Below are 24,902 nucleotides of genomic sequence, written 5' to 3' on the forward strand. Positions count from 1 at the left end.
AGTAGACTCATGCTTTTTGCTAAAATGTGTTATTTTGGTTGGTGTTTTGTCTTAACCCTTTCCATGCAATTTTTTAAAGTAGGAAAACAGTGTGATTTATTTGTCATTGTGTATGACAAGACTCAAGCTACAGTCTTGCTTTCTTTTGATATTTTGGCTCAGATCTTGTTTGGCCTCTGCAAGGTTTCCAGAGTTCTCAATACACTGGCAAGTTTTGGGCTTCCTGTGTAAATGTGGGTTGGATGCTGATGCTTTTGCCATCCGAAGGTTCTTCTGAAGTTAGGAATGAGACAAGCATAAAGGTTGCTGCTTATGATCTTTTCATTAAGTGTTGTGAGAGCAAAGGAGAAGAAGCATGGCAAGAGACAAAAAAGAGAGAGGCTGAAGCTAGTATGACCTTCTTCCAGACGACTGACAACAGGAAGTTCCAGTGAGATAGTCAGATTGTGACACCTGCCTCTGAAACCAAGAAGTTTACAGAAAAAATACACAGGCAACTGTAACCACTGGAAAACTCACAGAGCAATCACGTACATAGAGTCACTGGCCACTTTATTAGGTATACAGGTTTCCCCCGCTATCTAAAGGTAGAGCGTTCCTATGAAACCGCTTGTAAGCCAAAATGTCGTAAAGCGAAGAAACAATTACCATTAATTTATATGGGAAAATTTTTTGAGTGATCCCAGACCCAAAAAATAACCTACCAAATAACACATAAAACCTAAAATAAAATGAACATATAGTAAAAACAGGAATGATATGATAAGTATACAGCCTATATAAAGTAGAAATATTGTATGTATGGTGTAGTTTCAGTTTTCAGAATTGGGAAGACAGCGAGCCAAAATTGATTTCAAGAAAAAAAATAGGCACGTACGCGCATATGCACATACACACACGCGCACACAACTGCCCACACAAGGCTTCACGGTCATTGTAGTCTTTCTTGGGGTGAACACACGTATAAAGCAGGCGTCTTTTTATTGTAAAAGTGAAAATCCTCTTCGGTTAGTGAAAACAGGTACTAATGTAGGTCTTTGGTAACAACAAGCTGTCATAAAATGGGGGCCATCTGTACCTGTTCGTTAAGAGTTGCAGACAGTTCCTGTGGAGTTTACGCACCAGTTTTAAAAAGCGAGCGGAGCCTGTCGGGCCTTGTCTGCCAAACGGGAGAATGCTTTGTTGTTAGTTACTTAGCGAGGGCCAACAAAAAAAAGTGAGGTGCAAACAGAGCAGCCATTGTGGGAGCAGCCTTTTCTGGAGTGCGCTAAGGTTAGGGTGGGAGCTTTGGTTCACAGGCTTCAGAGAAAATAGGCAAAGGCTCTAAATGAGTTTCAAGTAAGCCTTTTTCCCCTCTTTCTTTCTTTGTTAGTACATAGATAGTACATTGAGAATGGGCCCAGGGTTAGTGGTATGTCCTTTCCTGTGAGATGTGGAAGCACTGGGCGACCTCCTGTCTCTCAGATGGCTGTGTCTGATCAGAAAACTTGTTTAGGAACTGCAGCTACAGCTTGATGGCCATCAGCTCATACAGGAGAATGAGGAAGTTATAGATAAGATCTACAGGATGGTAGCCACCCATAAGTTGCAGGGGTCAGGTAGCTGGGTGACTGTCAGGAGAGGGAAAGAAGATAGGCAGCCAGTCCAGCCTCCTTGGCTGTTCCCCTCGATAAAAAGTATACTGCTTTGGTGACTTTTGGGAGAATGACCTACCAGCAACAGGGTCTCTGGCACAAAGTCCAGCTCTGTGGCTCAGAAGGGAAGGGAAGAGAGGAGGAGTGCAGTAGTGATAGGGGATTCCATAGTTAGGGGAGCCCACAGGAGATTCTGTGGTGAGCAGCCTGAAGTCCTGGTGCATATTGATGCCAATGATACAGGTAGGAAAAGGGATGAGGTCCTGCAGAGAGAATACAGGGAGTTAGGTAGAAAGCTGAAAAGCAGGACCTCAAGGGTAGAAATCTCTGGATTGCTGCCTGTGTCATGCATCATTGAGGGTAAGAATAGAATGATCTGGCAGATGGATATGTGGCTGAGGAAATGAGGCAGGGGCAGGAGTTTGGATGTCTGGGTCATTGGGTTCTCCTCTAGGGAAGGTATGACCTGTGCAAAAAGACATGTTACACCTGAACTCAAAAAGGACCAAAATCCTTGTGGGCAAGTTTGCTATAGCTGTTGGGGAGATTTTAAACTAATCTGGCAGGGGAACAGAAACCAGAGTGATAGGACTGAGGTTGGTGCAGTGGTATAGTAAGTTTGTGATGAAGTACAAGCTGATGATAGGGCAAAACTGCAGTCATTGGGATGAGTTGAAGTGTAACATGGGGGCAAAATTGGAAAGGATGATGAAAACAGGACTAAAGATGTTATATTTGAATACACACAGTGTATACACATAACTCTTTACAATCTATATTAATGATTTGGAGAAAGGGACTAAGTGCAACGTATCGAAGTTTGCTGATGACACAAAGATGGGAGGGAGTGTAATGAGTGCGGAGGGCATTGAAACCCTGCAGGGGGACACAGGTAGGCTGAGTGATTGGGCAGACATTTGGCAGATGAAATATAATACGGACAAGTGTGAGGTCTTGCACTTTGGCAGGAAAAATAATAGAGCAAGTTATCTAAATGGAGAGAAACTGGAAAGTGCTTCTGTGCAAAGGGATCTGGGGGTCCTGGTACAGGAAACACAAAAAGTTAGTATGCACGTGCAGCAGGTGGTCAAGAAGGCCAATGGAATGCTGGCTTTTATTGCTAGGGGGATGGAGTATAAGAACAGGGAGGTCTTACTGCAGTTGTACCGGTATTGGTGAGACCACACCTGGAGTACTGCGTGCAGTTCTGGTGTCCATATTTAAGAAAGGACATACTGGCTCTAGAGGCAGTGCAGAGAATGTTCACTAGGTTAATTCCGGGGATGGGTGGGTTGATGTATGATGAGAGGTTGAGTAGATTGGGACTCTACTCATTGGAGTTCTGAAGAATGAGAGGCGATCTTATTGAAACATATAAGATTGTGAAGGGGCTTGATCAGGTGGATGCGGGGAGAATGTTCCCAATGAAGGGTGAAACTAGGACTAGGGGGCAGAATCTTAAAATAAGGGGATGCCGTTCCAGGACTGAGATGAGGAGAAATTTCTTCACTCAGAGGGTAGTGGGGCTGTGGAATTTACTGCCCCAGAGAGCTGTGGAAGCTACTACACTCAATAAATTCAAAACGGAGATAGACATTTTCCTGGATAAAAATGGCATTAGGGGATACGGTAAGTGGACATGAGGCTAGGTTTAGATCAGCCATGATCTTGTTGAATGGCGGAGCAGGCTTGAGGGGCCGATTGGCCTACTCCTGCTCCTCTCTCCTATCTCTTATGTACAGAATGAGATAGATGACCTGGTAACCCGGTTAAAGATTGGCTGGTATGGCGTGAGCATCAGTGAGTCATGGCTGAAAAATCACAGTTGGGAACTTAACATCCAAGGATACTCATTGTATCAAAAGAGCAGAGGGATGGGGTGGTATTGTTGGTAAAATATGAAATCAAATCCTTGGAAATAATTGACATAGGATAAGAAGATTTAGAATCCTTGTGAGAAGAGTTAAGAAACTGCAAGGGTAAAAAGACCACAGTGGGAGTTTTATACAGACCTCCCAAAAGTAGCCAGGATGTGTGACATAAATTACAACAGGAGATTGCAAAGGCATGCAAGAAGGGTAATGTTACATTTCAGTATGCAGGTAGATTAGGAAAATCAGGTTGGTGCTGGATTTCAAGAGAGAATTTGTATGATGCCTATGAGATGGTATTTTAGAGCAACTTGTGGTTGAGCCTACCAGGGAAAAGGCAATTTTGGTTTGGGTGTTGTGTAATTAACCAGATTTGATTAGGGAACTTCAGGTAAAGGAACCATCTGAAGGTAGTGATCATCATCTGATAGAATTCTCCCTGTGGTTTGAGAGGGGGAAGCTAAAGTGAGATATATCAATATTGTAGTGGAGTAAAAGGAATTACAGAAGCAAAAAAGAGTTGATCAAAGTTGATTGGAAGGGATCACTAGCAGCGATGATGGCAGAACAGCAATAGCTAAAATTTCTAGTGGCAATTAGGAAAGTGCAGAATAGATACATCCCGAAGAAGAAGTGTTCTAAAGGGGAGCATAAGGTGACTAGGGCTGCCAAGGGAAGTTAAAAATAGCATAAAAGCACAAGAGAAGGCTTATAATATAGCAGAGCTTAGTGGGAAGGTAGAGGATTGGAAATGTTTTAAAAAACAACAGAAGCCAACTAAGGAGAGATAAAATGAAATATGAAGGTAAGCTAGCCAATAATATAAATGAGGGTACCAAAGTTTTCTCAGATTTTAAAGAGTTATATGAAAAAAAAAGAGATGAAAGTGGAAATTGGATTGCTAGAAAATGACACTGGAGAGGTAGTAATGGGGGACAAAGGAATGGTGGGTGAACTCAAGTATTTAGCAGCAGTCTTCATTGTGTAAGGTTGTCTACAGTGGATGCAATCTTATTGGCTCTCCACTTGCCCTTGGATCACCTGGTCAATAGCAATGCCTACATTTTTTTAAATTAAGTTTTTGCAAAAAATAATTGTCTCTAACAATTCACATCATTTTATAATTTCTTTTAAGAATAGCTGTTCCCTTTGCAAATTCTGCATGTCAGACTTGCACATCTGTGCCTCATTGCAATATTTTTCACTTATTATTGCTCCAAGATCTTTGCTTTCTCATTAATATATGTAATAAGAGATACACACAAAGCAGCTGGAGGAGCTCAGTAGGTCAGGTAGAAATATGCAGGAAACTGGACAGTGGACATTTCAGATCAAGACCCTTCATCGGAAATTTTACATCACTGGGGGCGTCATTGTCTCCATTTAATAGGAAATTAAACAGGAAATCCATTTAAAAGGGAATAACTGCATCATATCAGTTGTTAGACTGATGTTATAGACTTGCCATTGAAAGAAGCATTCAGCCGCATTAGCTCTCTGAATTTATCTTTAGTGATTCTGTAACATACAGATTGAACAGAAGATATAACTGGCATGACATATAATCTTGTCAAGACATGGTTACCAATTGAATTTTGAACCACGATCCTTGTTTTTGATAATTGCAGTGAAAGGACCAGGAATTATAAACCAATTTATAAACGTTGCCTTTCATTTATCTTTGTCCTGTGAGGTGTGATCATACCTCTGTTTGTGATTGGTTCAAAATTTGTTGGGCTGACTGAAATGCACATATCATTTAATGAAGTTTGTTGATTGCTTACCTTGAGAGGAAGATGATTGTTCTAAATAGCACTGAAATCGGACACTTTCTCCTGCAACCATGAGAGCTGTGATGCCTGTCACTGCATCTCCTCCCTCACCACCAGCCAGAAACCCAAACAATCCTCCCAGGTGAGACAGAATTTCATGTGAATCTCCTGTAATCTGGTTCATTTCAACCAGTGCTTTTCTATGTGGTCTGCTTTATATCAGTAAGAGCAAGTGCAGACTAGGTAACCAGCTTGCTGAGCACCTACACTCCACCCACTATGGCTTTCTGGAGCTTCTAGTTGCAAGCTGAATTAATATCCTCCCCATTCCCTCAGCCTTATCCTCCACTGGGATATGATCAAGTGTAAACTAGAAGAGCACCTCACATTCTCCCTGGATAGTCCACAGTCCTGTCCCATTGGATTCCATCATCTGTCACCATTTGTTCTCCATCTCCCAGCCTCTGTGATTCCACCCTTCTTTCCTCCATCTGCCAGTCATTTCACTTCACCTGGACACACCAGCTTGACAGCTCTGTTTCCCACTACAGCTGCTGCCTGACCTACTGAGTTCCTCCAGTTGTTTTTGTTTTGCCTTAGATTCTGGTTCGAGGGGTGATTGATAAAGTTCATGGCCTAAGGTAGAAGGAGTCAATTTCAGAAAACCGAGTACATTTATTTTTCAACATAGTCCCCTTCTATACTTGCACACTTAGTCCAGCGGTCGCGGAGCATATGGATCTTGGACCTCCAGAAAGTGTCCACAGCAGGGGTGATTGATGTTTGTGGCCCAAGGAGATGAGTTATTAACTTCAAACTTTCTTCATAATCACTCAACGAGTTGAACTGCATTTGCTTGTAATGAGAGCTGTGTAACTCATCGCCTTATGCCTTAGGCCACAAACTTATCAATCACCCATGCCATGGACATTTTCTGGAGGTCCAAGATCTGTACGCTCCACGACCACTGGATTAATTGTGTAAATGTAGGAGGGGACTATGTTGAAAAATAAGTGCTAGGCTTTCTAAAATTGAATCCTTCTACCTTAGGTCACGAACTTATCAATCACCCCTCATATTTGCAACCTCATAACTCCAAATCAAGATTCATCTTTTACCAAATGCCTTTGTGTGACAGACAATATCTGTTAAAATCCATATTTCTCGGCTTATCTTAAGTCAATCCAATATTTTTCAGATGTCATTAAGGTAATATAATGTAAGTTTTTTTTATTGAATTAAAGTCTGCTGCTTTTTTATTTTTTCCTATTTATTAACTGGTTAAATATGTTTGCAATTTTCAAAAACGTTTTCCAGTTTTGACATGATATCTTGCATTTAAACCAAATAACATTTGTTGTACTCGCACTGAAGAAGATTGATGTTTGCTGTTGGCATTGTGTTAGAGGATACCTTGTTTAATTCACCTGAGAGCCTGAGCAAACCCTTTTAGCACTTTAAGTTAATTGAAGTGTATTTGGATTGATGGTCGTTCTGGTGAGAAGCTGAAAGAACTGAAAATGTCTGAAATGAAGGAAAGATCAGCAACAGGTTTTGAGGGCAAAGGGAGATGGTTTACGTGATCAAGGGAATGTTTACGTGAATGTGGATTTTTATGCATAGTTGAATTAAAACTTACATTTTTAAATGTACTATTTAGTCTAAAGCTGAGAGTGTCATCCAGCAAAAGGAAGAAGATAGATCTGGATGTCTGACTGATCACAGAGATCAAGCATTGGTCACTCAATTTGACACTGAGGTGAGAAAGTGTATGGTATTTTGAACTATTATTTGTTTTAATATAACCCTTATGGTAATTTATTACCTCATTCTTATCATAGATTTCTATTCACTTCCTTGTTGATTAAGGCATTTATTGCATTTCCTTCTGTTACTGTTTCTTTTCATTGGGCCTTTGTATAATTTTCTGAATTAAATTCAAATTGGATTAAAATTCATGTTCTAAGGAAGATCCAGTTATAGATTTATGTTGTTACATTCTTCTCAGAAGAATAATTCTTTATTCATGTCTTCTTTTGCATTAGACATGCCAAGCAGTATGTGCATAGCTCTGTCTTTCTATGACCTTTATCCATCGTATGAGTCAGGCTGCTGAATTTCAAATGACCTAAGTGTTCTGAATTCAACAATGAAAGTAAAGGCAGTGTGATGATGCACTGGGTATATTTGATGGGTCCATCTTTGACATCTGACAGGGTACTATATTATCTTCTCTTTGGAATCCTATAATGAAAAACCTAAAGAAACAGTTGAACTTAGAAATAAAAAAAGATCTTATTCTTAGATAATGCTCTGGATCAAGGGTAACCAATATCGGCTGTACTTTTGTGGGTTCTGATATGGTTGATGAGGCCAATGTAATACCCATCAACTTTTCCACAATAGGGCAGGAGGTATTTGATCATTTGTGAGGTGTTTACTACTTCCCTTGTTCAAACAGGGCTTTGTATGCTCCTGACACATTGACTCATGATTTTCAATACCACCCCAAATGTTTCTTCTTCACTATGAGAGTTTGTGGGCCAGAGGTTCCCGAGAGTCACTGGGGGTGGTGCAATTATTAAGAAAGCCTTGAATGTTTCCTTCTGTCTACTGGTAAATTGCCCCATGGTGAAACTCTAAATACAGTGCCTGTTTTGGGCTTTTAGTGTTGAACTTGCAAATAATGTGGCCTGCCTAATATAGGTGATTGAGAGTAACCAGGCCTCTATAGGAGGAGTTGGCCTGAGAGATGGCACTCACTCCAATTTAATTTTCTTCTATAGAAATAGGAGGATACTCTGGAAACAACATTGGTAGCATTTTCTAGTACATTGAGATGTCTGTTATTGGTAATCTAGATCTCTGAGGCAGCTAGGAAGACAAGAACCAATGTTTAAATATTTCTGTTTCCCTCCAGAGCTAGTCCCTCCAAAAATAATTCTGATTAGTATCATATAAACATCAGTAAACACCCATAAATGTCACAAATGATATGCTTCATTCCTGTCTGGATATCCTACGTTTCAATGCTTTTGTCGACCTGTTTCAATGGTTGGTGAATTAACTTTGTTTGATCTGGTATTGATCATTTGAAATTCAGCTTATTGTGCCCTGGATACCCTCAGCCAACTCAATTCAATGGAGATATGCACTTGTGATGAATGAAATGACTAATTACATATCCACATATCAAGCATTTGTACTGAAGTTTATTTACATAGTACATATAAATAATCTAAATCCTAAATAAGGCAGAAAAGAACTGAGTGTGATAGGCACATTCTTTTCTTCACTATTAACTTGAGGTTTTTATCACCTGCTCAGCCAGACGAAGAGGATGTGAAGACACCGAGGGGTGCTGAATCAGCTATTCCTCCACGGGTTAGGTTTCGTGAGGTAGCAAGTAGATTGAAGGAGAAACCTAAGGCAAGTCTTTGTAAACCATTGGCACACTTCTCTATTTCTTTGTGTTTTAAATTGTACTCGTGCACTGTGTTTTAAGTTAAACCAATCTTAAGGTAAAAAGTCTTTGCTCCTCAATAATTATAATTTGAAATTGTGAACATAGGTAATAGGTCAATGTGGCAGATTGTAAGATAAGGAAGAGGCACCAGTTGTAGTGGTCGACCATGGATACTGCGCCTCTGGTAGTCACAGAGAGTGGCTTCTCCAGGGCGCAAGCCAGAGCATAGTTGATATGGAGATCCGTCTGTTGCCCGTGCAGTGGGATCCCCCCCCCCCCCACGCTGATGACAGGTCCAAAGGAACGACGAGAGTCGGTACAGTTTGGTGCCAGCACCATCGCAGGAGTTGCCGTGCCGGTGCTGGGTACAGCAGTCAGCCGCCTTCGGGGCTCCGACTCCGTATTTTTCCTCGGGGTTCACTCCCAAAGCCTTTCCCATGAATCTGGTATAGCTGCAAGGCAGCAGAGGTTTGAAATCAGAGTTTTCCCTCTCCTAGATGAGCTACCATCTGTGGTTAACGAGCCCCATCTGCCTGGAGCAACTGGTTTTAAGGCGCCAGTGGTCCGCCTTTGCCCCTTCTCCTGTCATTGAGAACAGCTCTGCCGGGCATAAGAACTATGCCACACGTGAAGGCCAGGAGTGGGACTTGGTTGTCAGAGGCTGTTTGAGACGCACGCCATGAAGAGCATTTGTTTAGTAGTGGGAGCTCGTCCCCACTACCACCCTTCGGCTATGACTGCCCTTGGAGCCACCAGTGGTACATCTGGCTATTCACACTTAATTCAGTAAAGTGCTCCTGAAAAGATAGTTGCACAAAGTAACATATTCAGAGGGTGGGGGGGGGGGGGGGCAGGGTCATATGTCAGCTCGATGTTGGTTGAAGATCAGAAAGTAAATCACATTGAAAGAGATCAGTTTTCATTCTTCTAAACTGCAGTGAGCAAAGGTTCCTTTCTACTCAGTGCCTCATGCAGTACAGTTCCTAATTCAGTCTGTACCGTTAAGAGTTAGTGCTGGGGTATAAAGTGTCTAAACTCGATATTGGTGTTTCAGGTGAAAACACATGGTTTTTCTCTGCAAATTTGCCTGCAACACAAACCAAGTAGAAAGTAAGCTATAAAGTTTCAAACAGTTTCTAAACTTCATTGGAAAGTGAGTGGGAAGCAAAGTACTGAAGGAGCAGAGTTCAGGAAAATGTGAAGGTGTTCATTTTAGTAGAAAAATAAATACTACATTTTACATGCTAGGAACCTATTTTTTTAATTCAGGGGGACTTAAATATTCTTACAAATGGAATAAGGGGAATTACCATGTAGGATAGTAAGCAATTAGGAAGGCTTGAGTGGTGACTTGGATCTTTTCCAATTTGCCCACCAGAACAACAGATGCCATCTCATTGGCCCTTAACACAATCCTGGAACATCTGGACAGCAAAGATGCTTACATCAGGAAACTCTTTATCAATTTCAGCTCAGCATCTAAAACCACCATCCCATCAAAACTCCAATACCTGGGTCTCAGTACCTCTTTGTGCAATTAGATCTTGGATTTCCTCACTTGCAGACTCCAGTCAGTTCAGGTTGGCAAAAATATCTCCTCCAAAATCTCTAACACAGGAGCACCACCAGGCCTTGTGCTTAGCCCTGTGATTGACTCACTTTACACCCATGGTTGTGTGGCTAAGTACAGCTCCAACACCATATGCAAGTTCACTAATGACACCACTATTGTGGGCTGTATCAATGGTGGTGATGAATCAGCATACAGGAAGGAGATTGAAAATTTGGCTGAGTGGTGGCAGGACAACATCTTATTCAATGTCAGCAAGATCAAGGAACTGACTTCAGGAGAGGGAAACCAGAAGTCCATTAGCCAGTACTTATCAGAGGATCAGAGGTGGAGAGTGTCAGTAACTTTAAATTCCTGGGCGTCACTATCTCAGAGGACCTATCCTGGATCCATTATCTAAATATAATTGCAAAGAAGCACAACAGTGCTTAGGTGTCTTAGGAGTCTCCAGATATTCGACATGACTTCAAAACCCTTGACAAACTTCTATAGATGTGTGGTGGAAAGTGTATTGACGGACTGCACTATGACCTGAAATGGGAAGACCAATGCCTTTGAGTGGAAAACCCTACAAAAGGTAGTGGATTTGGCCCAGTACATCGGGGGTAAAGCCCTCCCAACCATTGAGCACATCTACCTGAAACACTGTTGTAGGAAAGCAGCACCCGTCATCAAAAACCCCCACAAGCACAAGTGATTTGTGGTGAGGGCTGCATATCATCACAGAATTCAAATCCAAACATTGTGGTGCCGCCAACATCGCGGCCTCTCTCCCGGATGAGCTCAATCGCTTTTATGCTCAGTTTGAAGTCGTTAACTCTGAGCCTCCAAGGAAAGCCACCGTTACAACCTGCAACCTGGTCATCTCTGAGGCTGAGGTACGCAGGTGTTTCCAACGAGTGGACAGTCGCAAGGCTGCAAGATCCAACGGCATCCCAGGGCGAGTACACAGGATGTGCAGTGTGTTTACAGACATCTTTCATCTCGCCCTCTCCCAGTGTAGAGTGCCCTCCTGCGTCAAATTATCTACCATTGTCCCTATACTAAAAAAGACCAAGGTAACAAAAGACAATAGACAGTAGGTGCAGGAGTAGGCCATTCGGCCCTTCTAGCCAGCACCGCCATTCACTGTGATAATGGCTGATCATACACAATCAGTACCCTGTTCCTGCCCTCTCCCTATATCCCGACCCTGCTATCTATAAGAGCTCTATCTAACTCTGTCTTGAATGCATCCAGAGACTTGGCCTCCACTGCCTTCTGGGGCAGAGCATTCCACATATCCACCACTCTCTGGGTGAAAAAGTTTTTCTGCATCTCTGTTCTAAATGGCCTACCCCTTATTTTTAAACTATGGTCTCTAGTTCTGGACTCATCCATCAGCAGGAACATGCTTCCTGCCTCCAGCGTGTCCAATCCCTTAATAATCTTATATGTTTCAATCAGATCCCCTCTCATCCTTCTAAATTCCAGTGTATACAAACCCAGTTGCTCCAATCTTTCAACATACGACAGTCCTGCCATTCCGGGAATTAACCTTGTGAACCTATGCTGCACTCCCTCAATGGCAAGAATGTCCTTCCTCAAATTTGGAGACCAAAACTGCACACAATACTCCAGGTGGGGTCTCACCAGGGCCCTGTACAGCTGCAGAAGGACCTCTTTACTCTTATACTCAATTCCTCTTGTTATAAAGGCCATCATGCCATTAGCTTTCTTCACTGACTGCTGTACCTGCATGCTTGCTTTCATTGACTGATGTACAAGAATACCTAGATCTCGTTGTACTTCCCCTTTTCCTAACTTGACTCCCTGTTCTTGCCACCAAAGTGGATAACCTCACAATTATCCACATTAAACTGCATCTGCCATACATTTGCCCACTCATCCAACCTGTCCAAGTCACCCTGCATTCTCATAACATCCTCCTGACATTTCACACTGCCACCCAGCTTTGTGTCATCGGCAAATTTGCTAATGTTACTTTTAATCCCTTCAGCTAAATCATTAATGTATATTGTAAACAGCTGCGGTCCCAGCACTGAACCTTGCGGTACCCCACTGGTCACAGCCTGCCATTCCGAAAGGGACCCGTTAATCACTACTTTGTTTCCTGTCAGCCAGCCAATTTTCAATCCATGTCAGTACTCTGCCTCCAACACCATTTACCCTAATTTTGCCCACTAATCTCCTATGTGGGACTTTATCAAAAGCTTTCTGGAAGTCCAGGTACACTACATCCATTGGCTCTCCCTTGTCCATTTTCATAGTTAAATCCTCAAAAAACTCCAGAAGATTAGTCAAGCATGATTTTCCCTTCATAAATCCATGCTGACTCGGACTGATCCTTCTACTGCTATCCAAATGTGTCGTAATTTCCTCTTTTATACTGACTCCAGCATCTTTCCCAACACTGACGTCAGGCTAGCCGGTCTAACCCTGTTTTCTCTCTCCCTCCTTTCTTGAAAAGTGGGACAACATTAGCCACCCTCCAATCAGCAGGAACTGTTCCTGAATCTATAGAACATTGAAAAATGATTACCAATGCGTCCATGATTTCTAGAGCCACCTCTTTAAGTATCCTGGGATGCAGACCATCAGGTCCCGGGGACTTATCAGCCTTCAGACTCAACAGTCTTGCCTAATATAAATTTCCTTCAGTTCATCCTTTACCCTAGTTCCTTTGGCCACTATTACATCTGGGAGATTGTTTGTGTCTTCCCTAGTGAAGACAGATCCAAAGTACCCGTTCAACTCGTCTGCAATTTCCTTGTTCTCCATAATAAATTCACCCGTTTCTGTCTTCAATGGCCCAATTTTGGTCTTAACTATTTTTTTGCTATTCACATACCTAAAGAAGCTTTTACTATCCTCCTTTATATTCTTGGCTAGTTTATCTTCGTACCTCATTTTTTCTTGGCGTATTGCTCTTTAAAAGCTTCCCAGTCCTCCAGTTTCCCGCTCATCTTTGCTATGTTATACTTCTTCTCTTTTATTTTTATACTGCCCTTTACTTCCCTCATCAGCCACGGCCGCCCCTTACTCCCCTTAGGATCTTTCTTCCTCTTTAGAATGAACCGATCCTGCACCTTCTGCATTATTCCCAGAAATACTTGCCATTGTTGTTCCACTGTCTTCCCTGCTAGGGTATTATTCCATTGAACTTTGGCCAGCTCCTCCCTCATAGCTCCATAGGTCCCTTTGTTCAACTGTAATACTGACACATCCGATTTTCCCTTCTCCTTCTCAAATTGTAGGTTAAAACATATCATATTATGGTCACTACCTCCTAATGGTTCCTTTACCTCGAGGTCCCTGATCAAATTCGGTTCATTGCACAACAGTAAATCTAGAATTGCCTTCTCCCTGGTAGGCTCCAGTACCAGCTGTTCTAAGAATCCATCTCGGAGGCACTCCACAAACTCCCTTTCTTGGGGTCCAGTACCATTCTGATTCTCCCAGTCTACCTGCATGTTGAAATCCCCCATGACAACTGTATCATTACCTTTGCGACATGCCAATTTTAACTCTTCATTCAACTTACTCCCTACATCCAGACTGCTGTTTGGGGGCCTGTAGATAACTCCCATTAGGGTCTTTCTACCCTTAGAATTTCTCAGTTCTATCCATACTGACACTACATCCCCTGTCCCCCCTCGCAAGGGACTGAATATCATTCCTCACCAACAGAGCCACCCCACCCCCTCTGCCAGTCAGTCTGTCCTTTCGATAAGATGTATATCCTTGAATATTCATTTCCCAGGCCCTGTCTGCTTGAAGCCATGTCTCAGTTATTCCCACATCGTACTTGCCAATTTCCAACTGAGCCTCAAGCTCATCTACTTTATTCCTTATACTTCGTGCATTCATATATAATACTTTTAATTTGTTACTCCCCTCTCCTCCTCTCCTTTCATATCAATTCCTATTTCACTTGGCCATACTGTATGATCTCTTCTTGATCTTTCTACTCCATTGATTCTGTTGTCCTTTTTAACTTTTCTTATTTTCACTTTCCCTTTAACTCCATCCTTATATTTCCAGTTCATCCCCTACCCCCACTACGTAGTTTAAACACATCCGTGTTGCAGTGCATGCCTGAATGACTGGTGTCCTATCGTACTCACCTCAATAATGAGCAAATGCTTTGAGAGGCTGGTCAAGGACTACAGCTGCAGCTTGCTACCACCCACACTGGACCCCTACAATTCATCTACTGACACAACCTGTCGACAGATGACAGAATCGCCACTGCTCTACACACATCATCCTTACACGTCTGGAGAAGAAGGATGCTTATGTGAGAATGCTGTTCTTCGACTGCTTTTCAGCATTCAACACCATAGTTCCATCCAGGCTCGACAAAAAGCTCAGAGACCTCTGCCTTCACCCTGCCTTGTGCAGCTGGATCCTGGACTTCCTGTCAGATCACCAGCAGGTGGTAAGAGTGGGCTCCCTCACCTCTGCCCGTCTGACCCTCAATACAGGAGCCCCTGAAGGCTATGTACTGAGTCCCCTTCTTTACTCCCTGTATACCCATGACCCATAGCTCCAATCTGCTAATTAAATTTGCCAACAACATTACATTGATTGGCCATATCTCAAACAATAACGAGGAGGGTTACAGGGATGAAGTCATCTCTCTGACACAGTGGTGTCAAGAAAACAACCTCTCCCTCAATGTCGCAAAAACAAAGGAGCTGGTTGCGAATTACAGGAGGAATGGAGACGGGCTAACCCCTATTGACATCAACGGATCTGGGGTTGAGAGGGTAAACAGCTTCAAGTTCCTCGGCATCCACATTCTCAAGGATCTTCCATGGTCTGTACACACCAGCTGTGTGGTGAAAAAGGCACAGCAGCGCCTCTTTCACCTCAGATGGTTGAGGAAGTTTGGTATGGGTCACCAAATCTAAGAACTTTCTACAGGGGCATAAATGACAGCATCCTGACTGGCTGCATCACTGCCTGGTATGGGAATTGTACCTCCCTTAATCGCAGGACTTTGCAGAGAGTGGTGCAGACATCCCAGCGTATCTGTAATTGTGAACTTCCTATGATTCAGGACATTTACAAGGACAGGTGTGTAAAAAGGGCCCAGAGGATCATTGGGGACCCGAGTCATCCCAACCACAATCTATTCCAACTGCTACCATCTGGGAAGTGGTACCACAGCATAAAAGCCAGGACCAACAGGCTCTGGGACAGCTTCTTCCACCAGGCCATCAGACTGATGAACTCACACTGACTTGAGTGTACTCTATATTACATTGACTGTTCTATTTATTATAAATTGCTATGATTGCACATTGCACATTTAGCTGGAGACGTAACAAAGATTTTTACTCTTCATGTATGTGAATGATGTAAGAAATAAAGTCAATTCAATTCATCCAGGCTATGCTCTGATAATAAATTTTGAAATGTTAAATAAGCCTAATTTTTAGTACTTTGAAATACAACTTGGGCAGTCTCAATGCATTGTACAGGACTTTGATGTAGAACTTCTATAAATCTTTTCCTTCCACTTTTAAAGACACACCTGACTTGAAGGCAATGCAGTGAGATTCTAGATAATGTATAGAATATCCTCGTGGATGTCCAAGTATCTATCACTATCTTCATTCCAAATTTCACCCCTGAGATGTTTGGCTCCAATTTTTAAACAATGTCCTGTTGTCCTGTTTCACAACCCATAGAAGTAGATTTGCTCCATTAATCTATCAAATTCCTTTAATATCTTGATCCATCAATTCAATCCCAAACTTTCTGATTGAATCTGAATGAAATGAAAATCGCAGACATTTTCATTTTCCATTAGTTTGGCATGTTCATCTTCGGTTCACAGTTTTGTAGGATCAACAATCAGGCATTTTCTAGAACAGGGGTCGACAACCTTTTTGCCTCTGTGGGCCGGATCATGTATTAATGAGCGGACGGTGGGCCAGGTAAATGCCATAAAATACTTGAAATGGGAATTATCCATTTAAATACATCTAGTTATGTTTTGCCTCAAATTAATGAATAATGCATGCTAGAAAATCATTTGTGCTTAAGGTTGCCTACCTCGTTCTAGAATTTTGTACACAGACCGTTCTGTGCAAAAGTCTTAGGCATGCTAGATTTTGGTTTAGATGTTTATTTTTTGATATCTGCATTATTGTGTCAGTAGAAAAGAGCAAATTTTAGATTTCCAACCATTGTTTCCAAAAAAAATTAAATGTTAGAGAATTATTTTGCATTTCATTAATGAAAGTAATATATTAAGTAATAGACTCCTTTTCAAATAGAAATTTGGTTACTTTCTAGGTATATAGCCCAGTGTATGATTAAACAAAGATCGCAAACAGGTGCTAATGATCAATGACATAATGAGTTGAATGAACTAAACTGGTTAACTGAAACAGAAACATGTGTGGAAGGAATCAAACTGGGTGAAGGACAATCAAACTAAAGGGCAGATGTGACAGTTTATCCTTAAAATCATCAGTTTTTACACCATGGCATGAGTGAGCATAGCAACGAGACACAAGGTGGTCATCCTGCATCAGTAACATCTCTCCCAAGCAGAAATTTTGCAGCAGACAGGAATTTCAAGCTGTGTTGACCAACCTCTTCAGAAGAAGCACAAAGAAATTAGTATGTTTGAGGACCAGAATCACAGTGGTTGGCCACGGAAACTGAGTGCAGCAAGGTCCTGAAACTTACTTAGTGGTTGATTTCTTAAGTCCTTGGAGTCCCATTTCTTGTTTACTCCCTTTCCAGGCAATAGTACCTTCTTGTAATCAAATGCTCAATCAGCTTAAAGTGTTTAATTTCTTTTTAATCTGGATACATTAATTTTTTTTGTTTTATTTTCAAAATTAGTAGCTTTACCAAACTTAAGGGTTTAGTTTGGTTTCCTTATCCTCTTAATCTCTTGTGTCCACTGATCTCCTCCTAACTTGATCCTGAAATGGTCGCCTACCTTGCACAGATGTGTTGAGCCATATCCTTAAACAAAAAGACATTGATTGCATTCCAAATTATAATTATGACAACTATTTCCATGGCTTACCAACTGAATCATTCAACAGAGGAAGTTTAGCAGTCGGGATAGCCAAGAGCACAACAAAGGAAGAGGAAAGACTGTTGCTTAATTATCTTATTTTATTCATTTTAATGTAAAAGGCTCAACTTATAAGGCAGATGAACTCAGGGCATAGATTGGTTCTGGGGACTGGGATATTATTGCCATAACAGAAATATGGCTGGGAGAAGGGCAGATCTCGTAGCTTAATATTCCACGATATAGATGCCACTGCTGTGATGGAGTTACACATAGTAGAGGAGAGGGGTCTTGTCTTTCTAGTGAGGGAAGACATAATAGCACTGAGTGAAGGTATTTGTGGTGGATCATCCAGTGAGACCATCTGGATAGGACTTAGAAACAGAAAGGAAATGGTCACTTTGATGGGACTATGTTTTAGTCTTCCCCCACCCCCCCCCCCGCCCCATGGTAGTCAGGTGGGAATTGGATGAGCAGATCTAATGGGTACCACAGTAGCATAGCGGTTAGCGCGAACACTGTTAGAGTTCGGAGTGTTGGAGTCCGGAGTTCAATTCTAAAGTCATCTGTAAGGAATCTGCACATCTTTCCCGGTAGAGTGTGTGGGTTTTCTCCGGGTGCTCCAGTTTCCTCCAACAGTCCAAAGGTGTTGTGGTTAGTAGGTTAATTGATCATTGTAAATGATCCCGTGATTAGGCGAGAGATAAATCAGGGTTTGCTAGGTGGCACTGTACCTCAATAAGTAAATAAATAAATCTGTAGCAAGGTTAGAGGTAGTTGCAAGAATAATAGGCTATTATTAGTGGGAGATGTTATTTCCGTGAGATGACTGGACCTTCCATAGAGCAAAGGGTTTGGATGGGGTAGAATGCAAGTGTCCAAAAAGTTTCCTTAATCAATGTATAGAGGGCCCTACCAGAGGAGGTGCAATATTGGAACAAGTTACATAATTGGGGAGCTCTTTGGGTCCAGTGACCATATTTGTATTAGCTTTAAAATAGTTATGGAGAAAGATAGAATGATCTGTGGATTAAGATCCTAAACTGGGTATTTTGGAGGCATGAGGCAGGATTTTCCAGGGGGTCATTTGGGTGAGACTGTTTGGTGGTGAAGGAAGACTTACCTGCAAACAGTCTGATGTTTGTGATATGAAGAGTCCGGGGGGCAGCATATTCCAGTTGGGGTGAAGGGCACGGCTGGCACGTTTAACGGCCCTTGTTATTGAGAGATGTTGAGGCTTCAGTCAGGAAGAAGAAGGTTAATGCAACCAGGAATAAGGAGGTCTCTTGTTGACTACTTAAAATGTAGGAGCACAGTTGAGGGAAATCAGAAGGGTGAAGAGAAGATATGAAATGGATCTGGCAGACAGGATTAAAGAAAATCCCAAGAGGTTCTGTTGGTACATTAAGAGTTAATGTGTGGTTTGGGAGAGAATAGCAATCAACCCCCCCCCCCCCCCGCCCCCACTTAAAGATCAGCATGTGTGGAGCCACAGGAAGAGGGAGAGACATTTAATGAATATTTCCCATCAGTTTGTTTAGTGGAGAAAATGATAGATACTGAAGAAATAAGGGAAATGAGTGGTGATGTGTTGAACCACATATGAATTGCCAGTGAAGAGGTGCTGGTGACCTTAAGAGATAACAGGATAACAGGGCCCAACTGAATGTATCCAGAGACCTTGTGGGAAGTGAGGGAAGAAACTTGTGGAGAAATTTGCTTCATCTTTAGCCACACGTGAAGTTCCAGATGAATGGAAGGTGGGTAATATTTTACTCTTATTTGAAAAGGACAATAAAGATAAGTCCAGTGAATTTGACACCAGTTTGTGCTAAGTTACTAGAGGGGATTCAAAACAACAAGGTCAGTTAACATTTGGAGAGGCAAGGATTAATTGGGTATAGTCAGCACTGCTTAGTACTTAGAAAATAGTGTCTGAAAAATCTCTTCGAATTTCTAGAGAGATAACCAGGGGGTAAGGCAGTGGATGTTGTCTGTTTGGACTATAACAAGGCCTTTGACAGGATCTCATGTGACAGGCTAGTCTGAAAGGTTAGATTAGATTGGAGCCAGAGAAAGATAATAAATTGGATTCATTATTAGCTCAGTAGTAGGGAATGGTCAGAGTGATGGTCAGAGTTGTTTCTCGAACTGAAAACCTGCGACCAGTGACGTGCTACAGGGGTTGATGCTGGGGCCTTTGTTGTTCATTATTTATGTACATGATTTTGATGTGAATACGCAAGTCATGTTTAGTATAGTTGCATATAATACTGAAATAGGTGGCTTCATAGGCAGTGAAGATGGTTATAAAATAGCTAGGAGATTGGGCCGAAAATTAGTAAGTTGGTTTCAATTTGGGTAAATGTGAAGAATTACGTTTTAGGAAGTCAGACATTCAAACCAGGGTGGGACTTGTACAGTGGACAGTAGCCCCTGTGGAGCTTTGTGAATAGAGACCTTGGTGTACAAGTATGTTGTTTTCTGAAAGCAGCACTACAGGGCGATAGTTCAAAGTTCAAATGTTCAAAGTAAATTTGTGTCATCATATACAACCCTGAGATTCATTAATAAAGAAATACAATAAAGAAAATAAAGAGATACAACAGAATTTATGAAAACCAAAGATTGACAAGCAATCAGTGTGTAAAAGAAGATAAATTATGCAAATAAAACTCATTCATAGTAACAGGATTGTGAAGACATTTGGCAGTGCAGCCCTTCATCAGTCAAATCACTGAGTATATGAACTATGCTGCAGTTTATCAGACATTTCTAACACTGTATTTGGAGTATTGTGTACTGTTTTGATCACCTTGTTCAAGGAAGATAGTAAACTGGGTAGATTTACAGGGATAATGAACACAAGAAATTCTGCAGATACTGGAAATCTTGAGCAACACACAAAGAATGCTGGAAGAACTCAATCGCATGCATGGAGGGAAATAAATAGTTGATATTTAGGGTCGAGACCCTCCATCAGGACTGCAAAGGAAGGGAGCAGAAGCCAGAATAAGAAGGTGGGGGGGGGGGAGGGGAAGAAGTACAAGCTGACAGATGATAGGTGAGACCAGGTGAGGAGGAAAGTGAGCAGCTGGAGAAGGGGAATGAAGCAAGAAGTTGGGAGGGGATAAAGAAGAGAGAGTCTGATAGTAGACAGTGGACCATGGGCGAAAGGGCATCCGGTCGGCCTGTCTGGGGTCAGGAATGGTGGCGAGGGAGGAGTCATAGGGGCAAGTGTAGCACTTGTCATGCTTGCTATAGTAAGTGCAAGGAGGGGGATCACTGGGGAAGGGTGAACGGACAAAGATCGTGGAAAGAGATCCCTACAGAGAGCAGTGTGAGGAGGGAAAGATGTGTGTGGTGGTAGGATCCCTCTGGTAGTTACAGAGAACAATGTGCTGGATATAGAGGCTTATGGGGTGGTAGGTAAGGACACTTGGAACCCTATCCCTCTAATGGTGGCCAGGTGATTGGGTGGGGGCAGCTATGTGCCAAATGGAGGAGATGTGCTTGAGAGCAGCATGGTAGTAGTGTGGTGAAAGGGTTTACAAGATAATGCCCAGACTCATGGACCTGAGTTATAGGGAGGTGTTAGGCTGATTAGGAGTTTATTCCTTAGACCATACGATATTGAGGAGTGACTTACAGAGGTGTGTGAAATCAGTTGGGGGTAGGGGAACTATTAATAAGGTGAAAGCACATGGTCATTTTTTCCAAGGAGAGGGATCTACAAAATGGAGGTGAAAGATTAAAAGAGCCCTGAGGGGCAGCATCCTCCACACAGAGAGAGGATGGTGTTTGTATGGAAGCTGCCAGAGGAAGTGGCTGAGGCAGGGACAGTAACAGCTTTTTAACAATGTTTGGACAAGTACATGGATAGGGAGGGTTTGACACTGGCCAAGTAAAAGAAGCTGGGACTAGCTTATTGGGCACCCAGGTTGGCATGGACAGGTTGAGCTGGGTGGTCTGATTCCATGCTGTATTACACTGTGTTAAGTGTTCATGCAGCCAGGCAACTTCTAGCAGAGTGGTTCAAATTCTGAAATGCTGAGGCAAGTGAATCAAAAGCAGCTTGATTTCAGCCATAAGAGATTTTAGACACAGAATTTAGAATATAGAGCATCAATGCTTAAAGCTATGAGGCTGCATACTGTGCTTCCAAGGTTAATGTTTGAAAAAGAAACTCTTAAGTATTCAAGTTCAACCCAGTAGATGACATATCAGGCTAGCTAATGAATTAGGTTTATTCGCTTGACATTATACTTATATGGATTTGTTTTGTTGAACGTTCTATTTTTGAATTATAAGCTTAACGTCATGTCAGAGTTTTGTAACCTCTTGTAATTCTCCAACTTTCATGTCGGGGCTCTCACTACTTCTCCATTCATGTTCCCTAAGTGAGAGAGAAGAAGACCCTGAGAATTCAATGCCTAGCCTATACAGCAGGATGTGAACATTGAAACATATAAATATTGGAATTATGTAGGACTCAATTAGGTGGAATGGTGGGTAGATTACATTGTGAAATAAAGGTGAAAAATGCTGGAAAAACTCACCATATCCATGTTTCCAACATTTGAAAGAGATGTTAAGAGTTTCTGGTATACTTAATTATATTCGGCCACTTTTTGAAAAGGTTATCACTTAAAACTTAGATTATTTACAAAAGTAGTTTTATTTACTAATTTCTCAGACTGATTTACATGTTGCATTTTCATTTACGATTTCAGCATATGCTCTTTCCTTTCTATATGAAAACTTCCTCCCCAGAATAGAGTAGAAAAAAGGAAAGTTGTCTAATTCTTAAGGTGTGTTTTGTTAAGTGATTCCAGGTGGGAGGAGTTCAGCTGCTGTATATTGATTTTTCAGTTAACAGTGAAATTGGATCTCCTCTACTGCCACGATGAGGCCACACTCAGGTTGGAGGAACAACACCTTTTATTCCATATGGGTAACCTCCAATCTGATGGCATGAACATCAATTTCTCTAACTTCTGATAATTGCCCTTCCCCAGCTCTCACCATTCCCCATTCCTGTTTTCCTCTCTCCTCACCTTCCCATCCCCTCCCTCTGATACTCCTCCCCCTTCCCTTTTGTCCATGGTCTTCTATCCTCTCCTATCTGATTCCCCCTTCTCCAGCCCTTTATCTGTTTCACCAGTGAAATTCCCAGCTCTTTACTTCACCCTCCCCCTTTCCTGGTTTCACCCATCATCTACAGCCTTGTACTTCTTCCTCTCCACCCCCACCTCCTACTGTGACTTTTCCTCTTTCTCACCAGTCCTGATGAAGGGTATCAGCCCGAAATGTCGACTGTTAACTCTTTTCCATAGATGCTGGCTAACCTGATGAGTTTGCCAAGTATTTTGTGTGTGTTGCTATGAATGTCCAGTATCTGTGGATTTTCCGGTGTTAGCGAAGTTGAATGTTTACTTGTACCCAGATTTAGTAGGAGTGATGTAATCTTAACCTACCTATAATGATATTCGTTAGTACTTAATTGTCCAAGAGCATTTGTTACCAATTTTGAAAAGCATTACTTAGAAAAGTTTGTTTAACTTGTTAAGTAATGGAATGTATCAAGACATGTTTAAATGCACTGTGCGGTGGAGAAGTTTAGTGCATACAATTAGATCATATCCTCCTTGACGTCTATTTATAGTGCAGCTTATCCGTAAATCTGTACTTAATTGGTGTTATCGAGTCCGTGTTTGCTGAATTAGGATTTTTAGTTTAATCCTAGCCTCTGATATTGTCTGTTTGGTGTTCACAATTTTTCAGTGATCTTGTGAGTTTCCTCTGGGTCCTCCAGTTTTCTCCCATGTCCCTAAATCGTGTAGGTTGGTAGATTAATTGTTCATTGTAAATTGCCTCTGGTGTATTGATGATAAAAAGAATTTGTAGGGGGAATTGATAAGACTGTGAGGGGGTAAAATGGGATTGGGCCTGGGCCTCTGTACCTCCCTCTGCAACTGGATCCTTGACCCCCTCATCGGGATTGAAAATAACAATTAGCACAGGCGCACCTCAAGTATGCATGCTTAACCCACTGCTTTACTCACTCGACATTCATGACTGTGTGGCCAGGCACACCTCAAGCACCATCTATAAATTTGCCAATGGCACAACTGTTGTTGGCAGAATCTGAGATAACGATTAGGTGGCACAGAGGAGTGGTTACATAGTGTCGCAGCAACTGCCTCGCACTCCACATTAGTAAGACCAGGGAATTGATGGTGGACTTCAGGAAGGGAAGATCACACAGTAGTCCCTATCAAAGGGTCAGCAGTGGGAAGTGTTATCAAATTCAAGTTCCTGGATGTCAGCATCTCTGAAAGTCGGCCATGGGCCCAACATATCGATGCAATTATGAAGAATGCATGTGAGTGTGTGTATTTCATTAGGAGTTTGAGGAGATTTCATATGTCACCAAAGACTGTCAAATACCTTCTGCTTCGGGGGTGACACTGCACTGGATTGGAAAAAGCAGCAGAGGCTTGTAAACTCAGTCAGTTCCATCGTCAGCACTGGCCTCACCAGCTTCGAGAACCTCTTCAAAAGGTGATGCCTCAAGAAGGTAGAATCCACATGAAGGACTTTCACTATTCAGGACCTGTCCTCTTCTCATTATTACCATCAATGAGGTGGTACAGGAGCCTATAGACACATGCTCAACTTTTTACAAATAGGTTGTTCCCCTTCACATCCAATTTCTGAAGGTCCATGAACAGTCCCTCATCATTTGCTCTCTTTTTGCAGTACTTATTTATTTTTTTATATATTATTGTAATTTATAGTGTGTGTGGCATCTGTTAGTCTTGCGAGACCATGGATCTGTGCCCTCTCCAGGACGCAGGCCTGGGCAAGGTTGTATGGAAGACAGGCAGTTGCCCATGCAGTGAGTCTCCCCTCTCCACGACAATGATGTTGTCCAAGGGCAACGAAGGGCAAGGCCGATACAACTTGGCACCAGTGTCGTTGCAGGAGTTTCCAGAACGAGGTTGAAGGCAACGTTGGACTGCCTTAGGGACTCCAGCTCCGGATTTGTCCTTAGGGTTTACTCCCAAAGCCTTTCCCTTGAGTGGGTATGGCCGCAAGGCAGCGGAGGTTTGAAGTCAGAGTTTTCCCTCTCTTAGATGGACTGCCTTCCCAGGCTGACGAGTTCCATCTACCCAAAGCACTGGTTTGAAGGCACCAGGACCCGCCTTCGCCCCTTCTCCTGTCAGTAGAAAGAGTTCTGCTGGGCCTAGAGGCGAAGCCACAGGAGGAGGCCAGGAGTTGGACTTGGTTGTCAGAGGCTATTTGAGGCGCATGTCATGAGGAGCACTTTTAGGTAGTGGGAGCTTGTCCCCACCACCACTCCTCAGCTTGACATAGTAAGTTTTCTGAATTGTACTATCCTACTGCCACAAAGCAACAAATTTCATAATTCAAAGGTAAAATTTATTATCAGAGTCCATACATGTCACCACAATGCTGAGATTCATGATGTATGTAAATGATAATAAACCTGTTTCTGATTCTGACTAAATAAGTGC

At 42.2% G+C, this 24,902-nt stretch overlaps 1 protein-coding gene across 1 annotated transcript in view; it reads left to right on the forward strand.

Moving 5' to 3' along the window:
* Positions 1-24,902, forward strand: part of cc2d2a (coiled-coil and C2 domain containing 2A) — a 148,993-nt gene that overhangs the window by 23,513 nt on the left and 100,578 nt on the right. The window contains 2 exon segments of the mRNA XM_059988913.1: positions 6,938-7,036; positions 8,605-8,706. Of these exon segments, the coding sequence (XP_059844896.1) occupies positions 6,938-7,036; positions 8,605-8,706 (201 nt within the window).

Source organism: Hypanus sabinus, chromosome 14, assembly GCF_030144855.1.
Source record: "Hypanus sabinus isolate sHypSab1 chromosome 14, sHypSab1.hap1, whole genome shotgun sequence".
Lineage (NCBI taxonomy): Eukaryota > Metazoa > Chordata > Chondrichthyes > Myliobatiformes > Dasyatidae > Hypanus > Hypanus sabinus.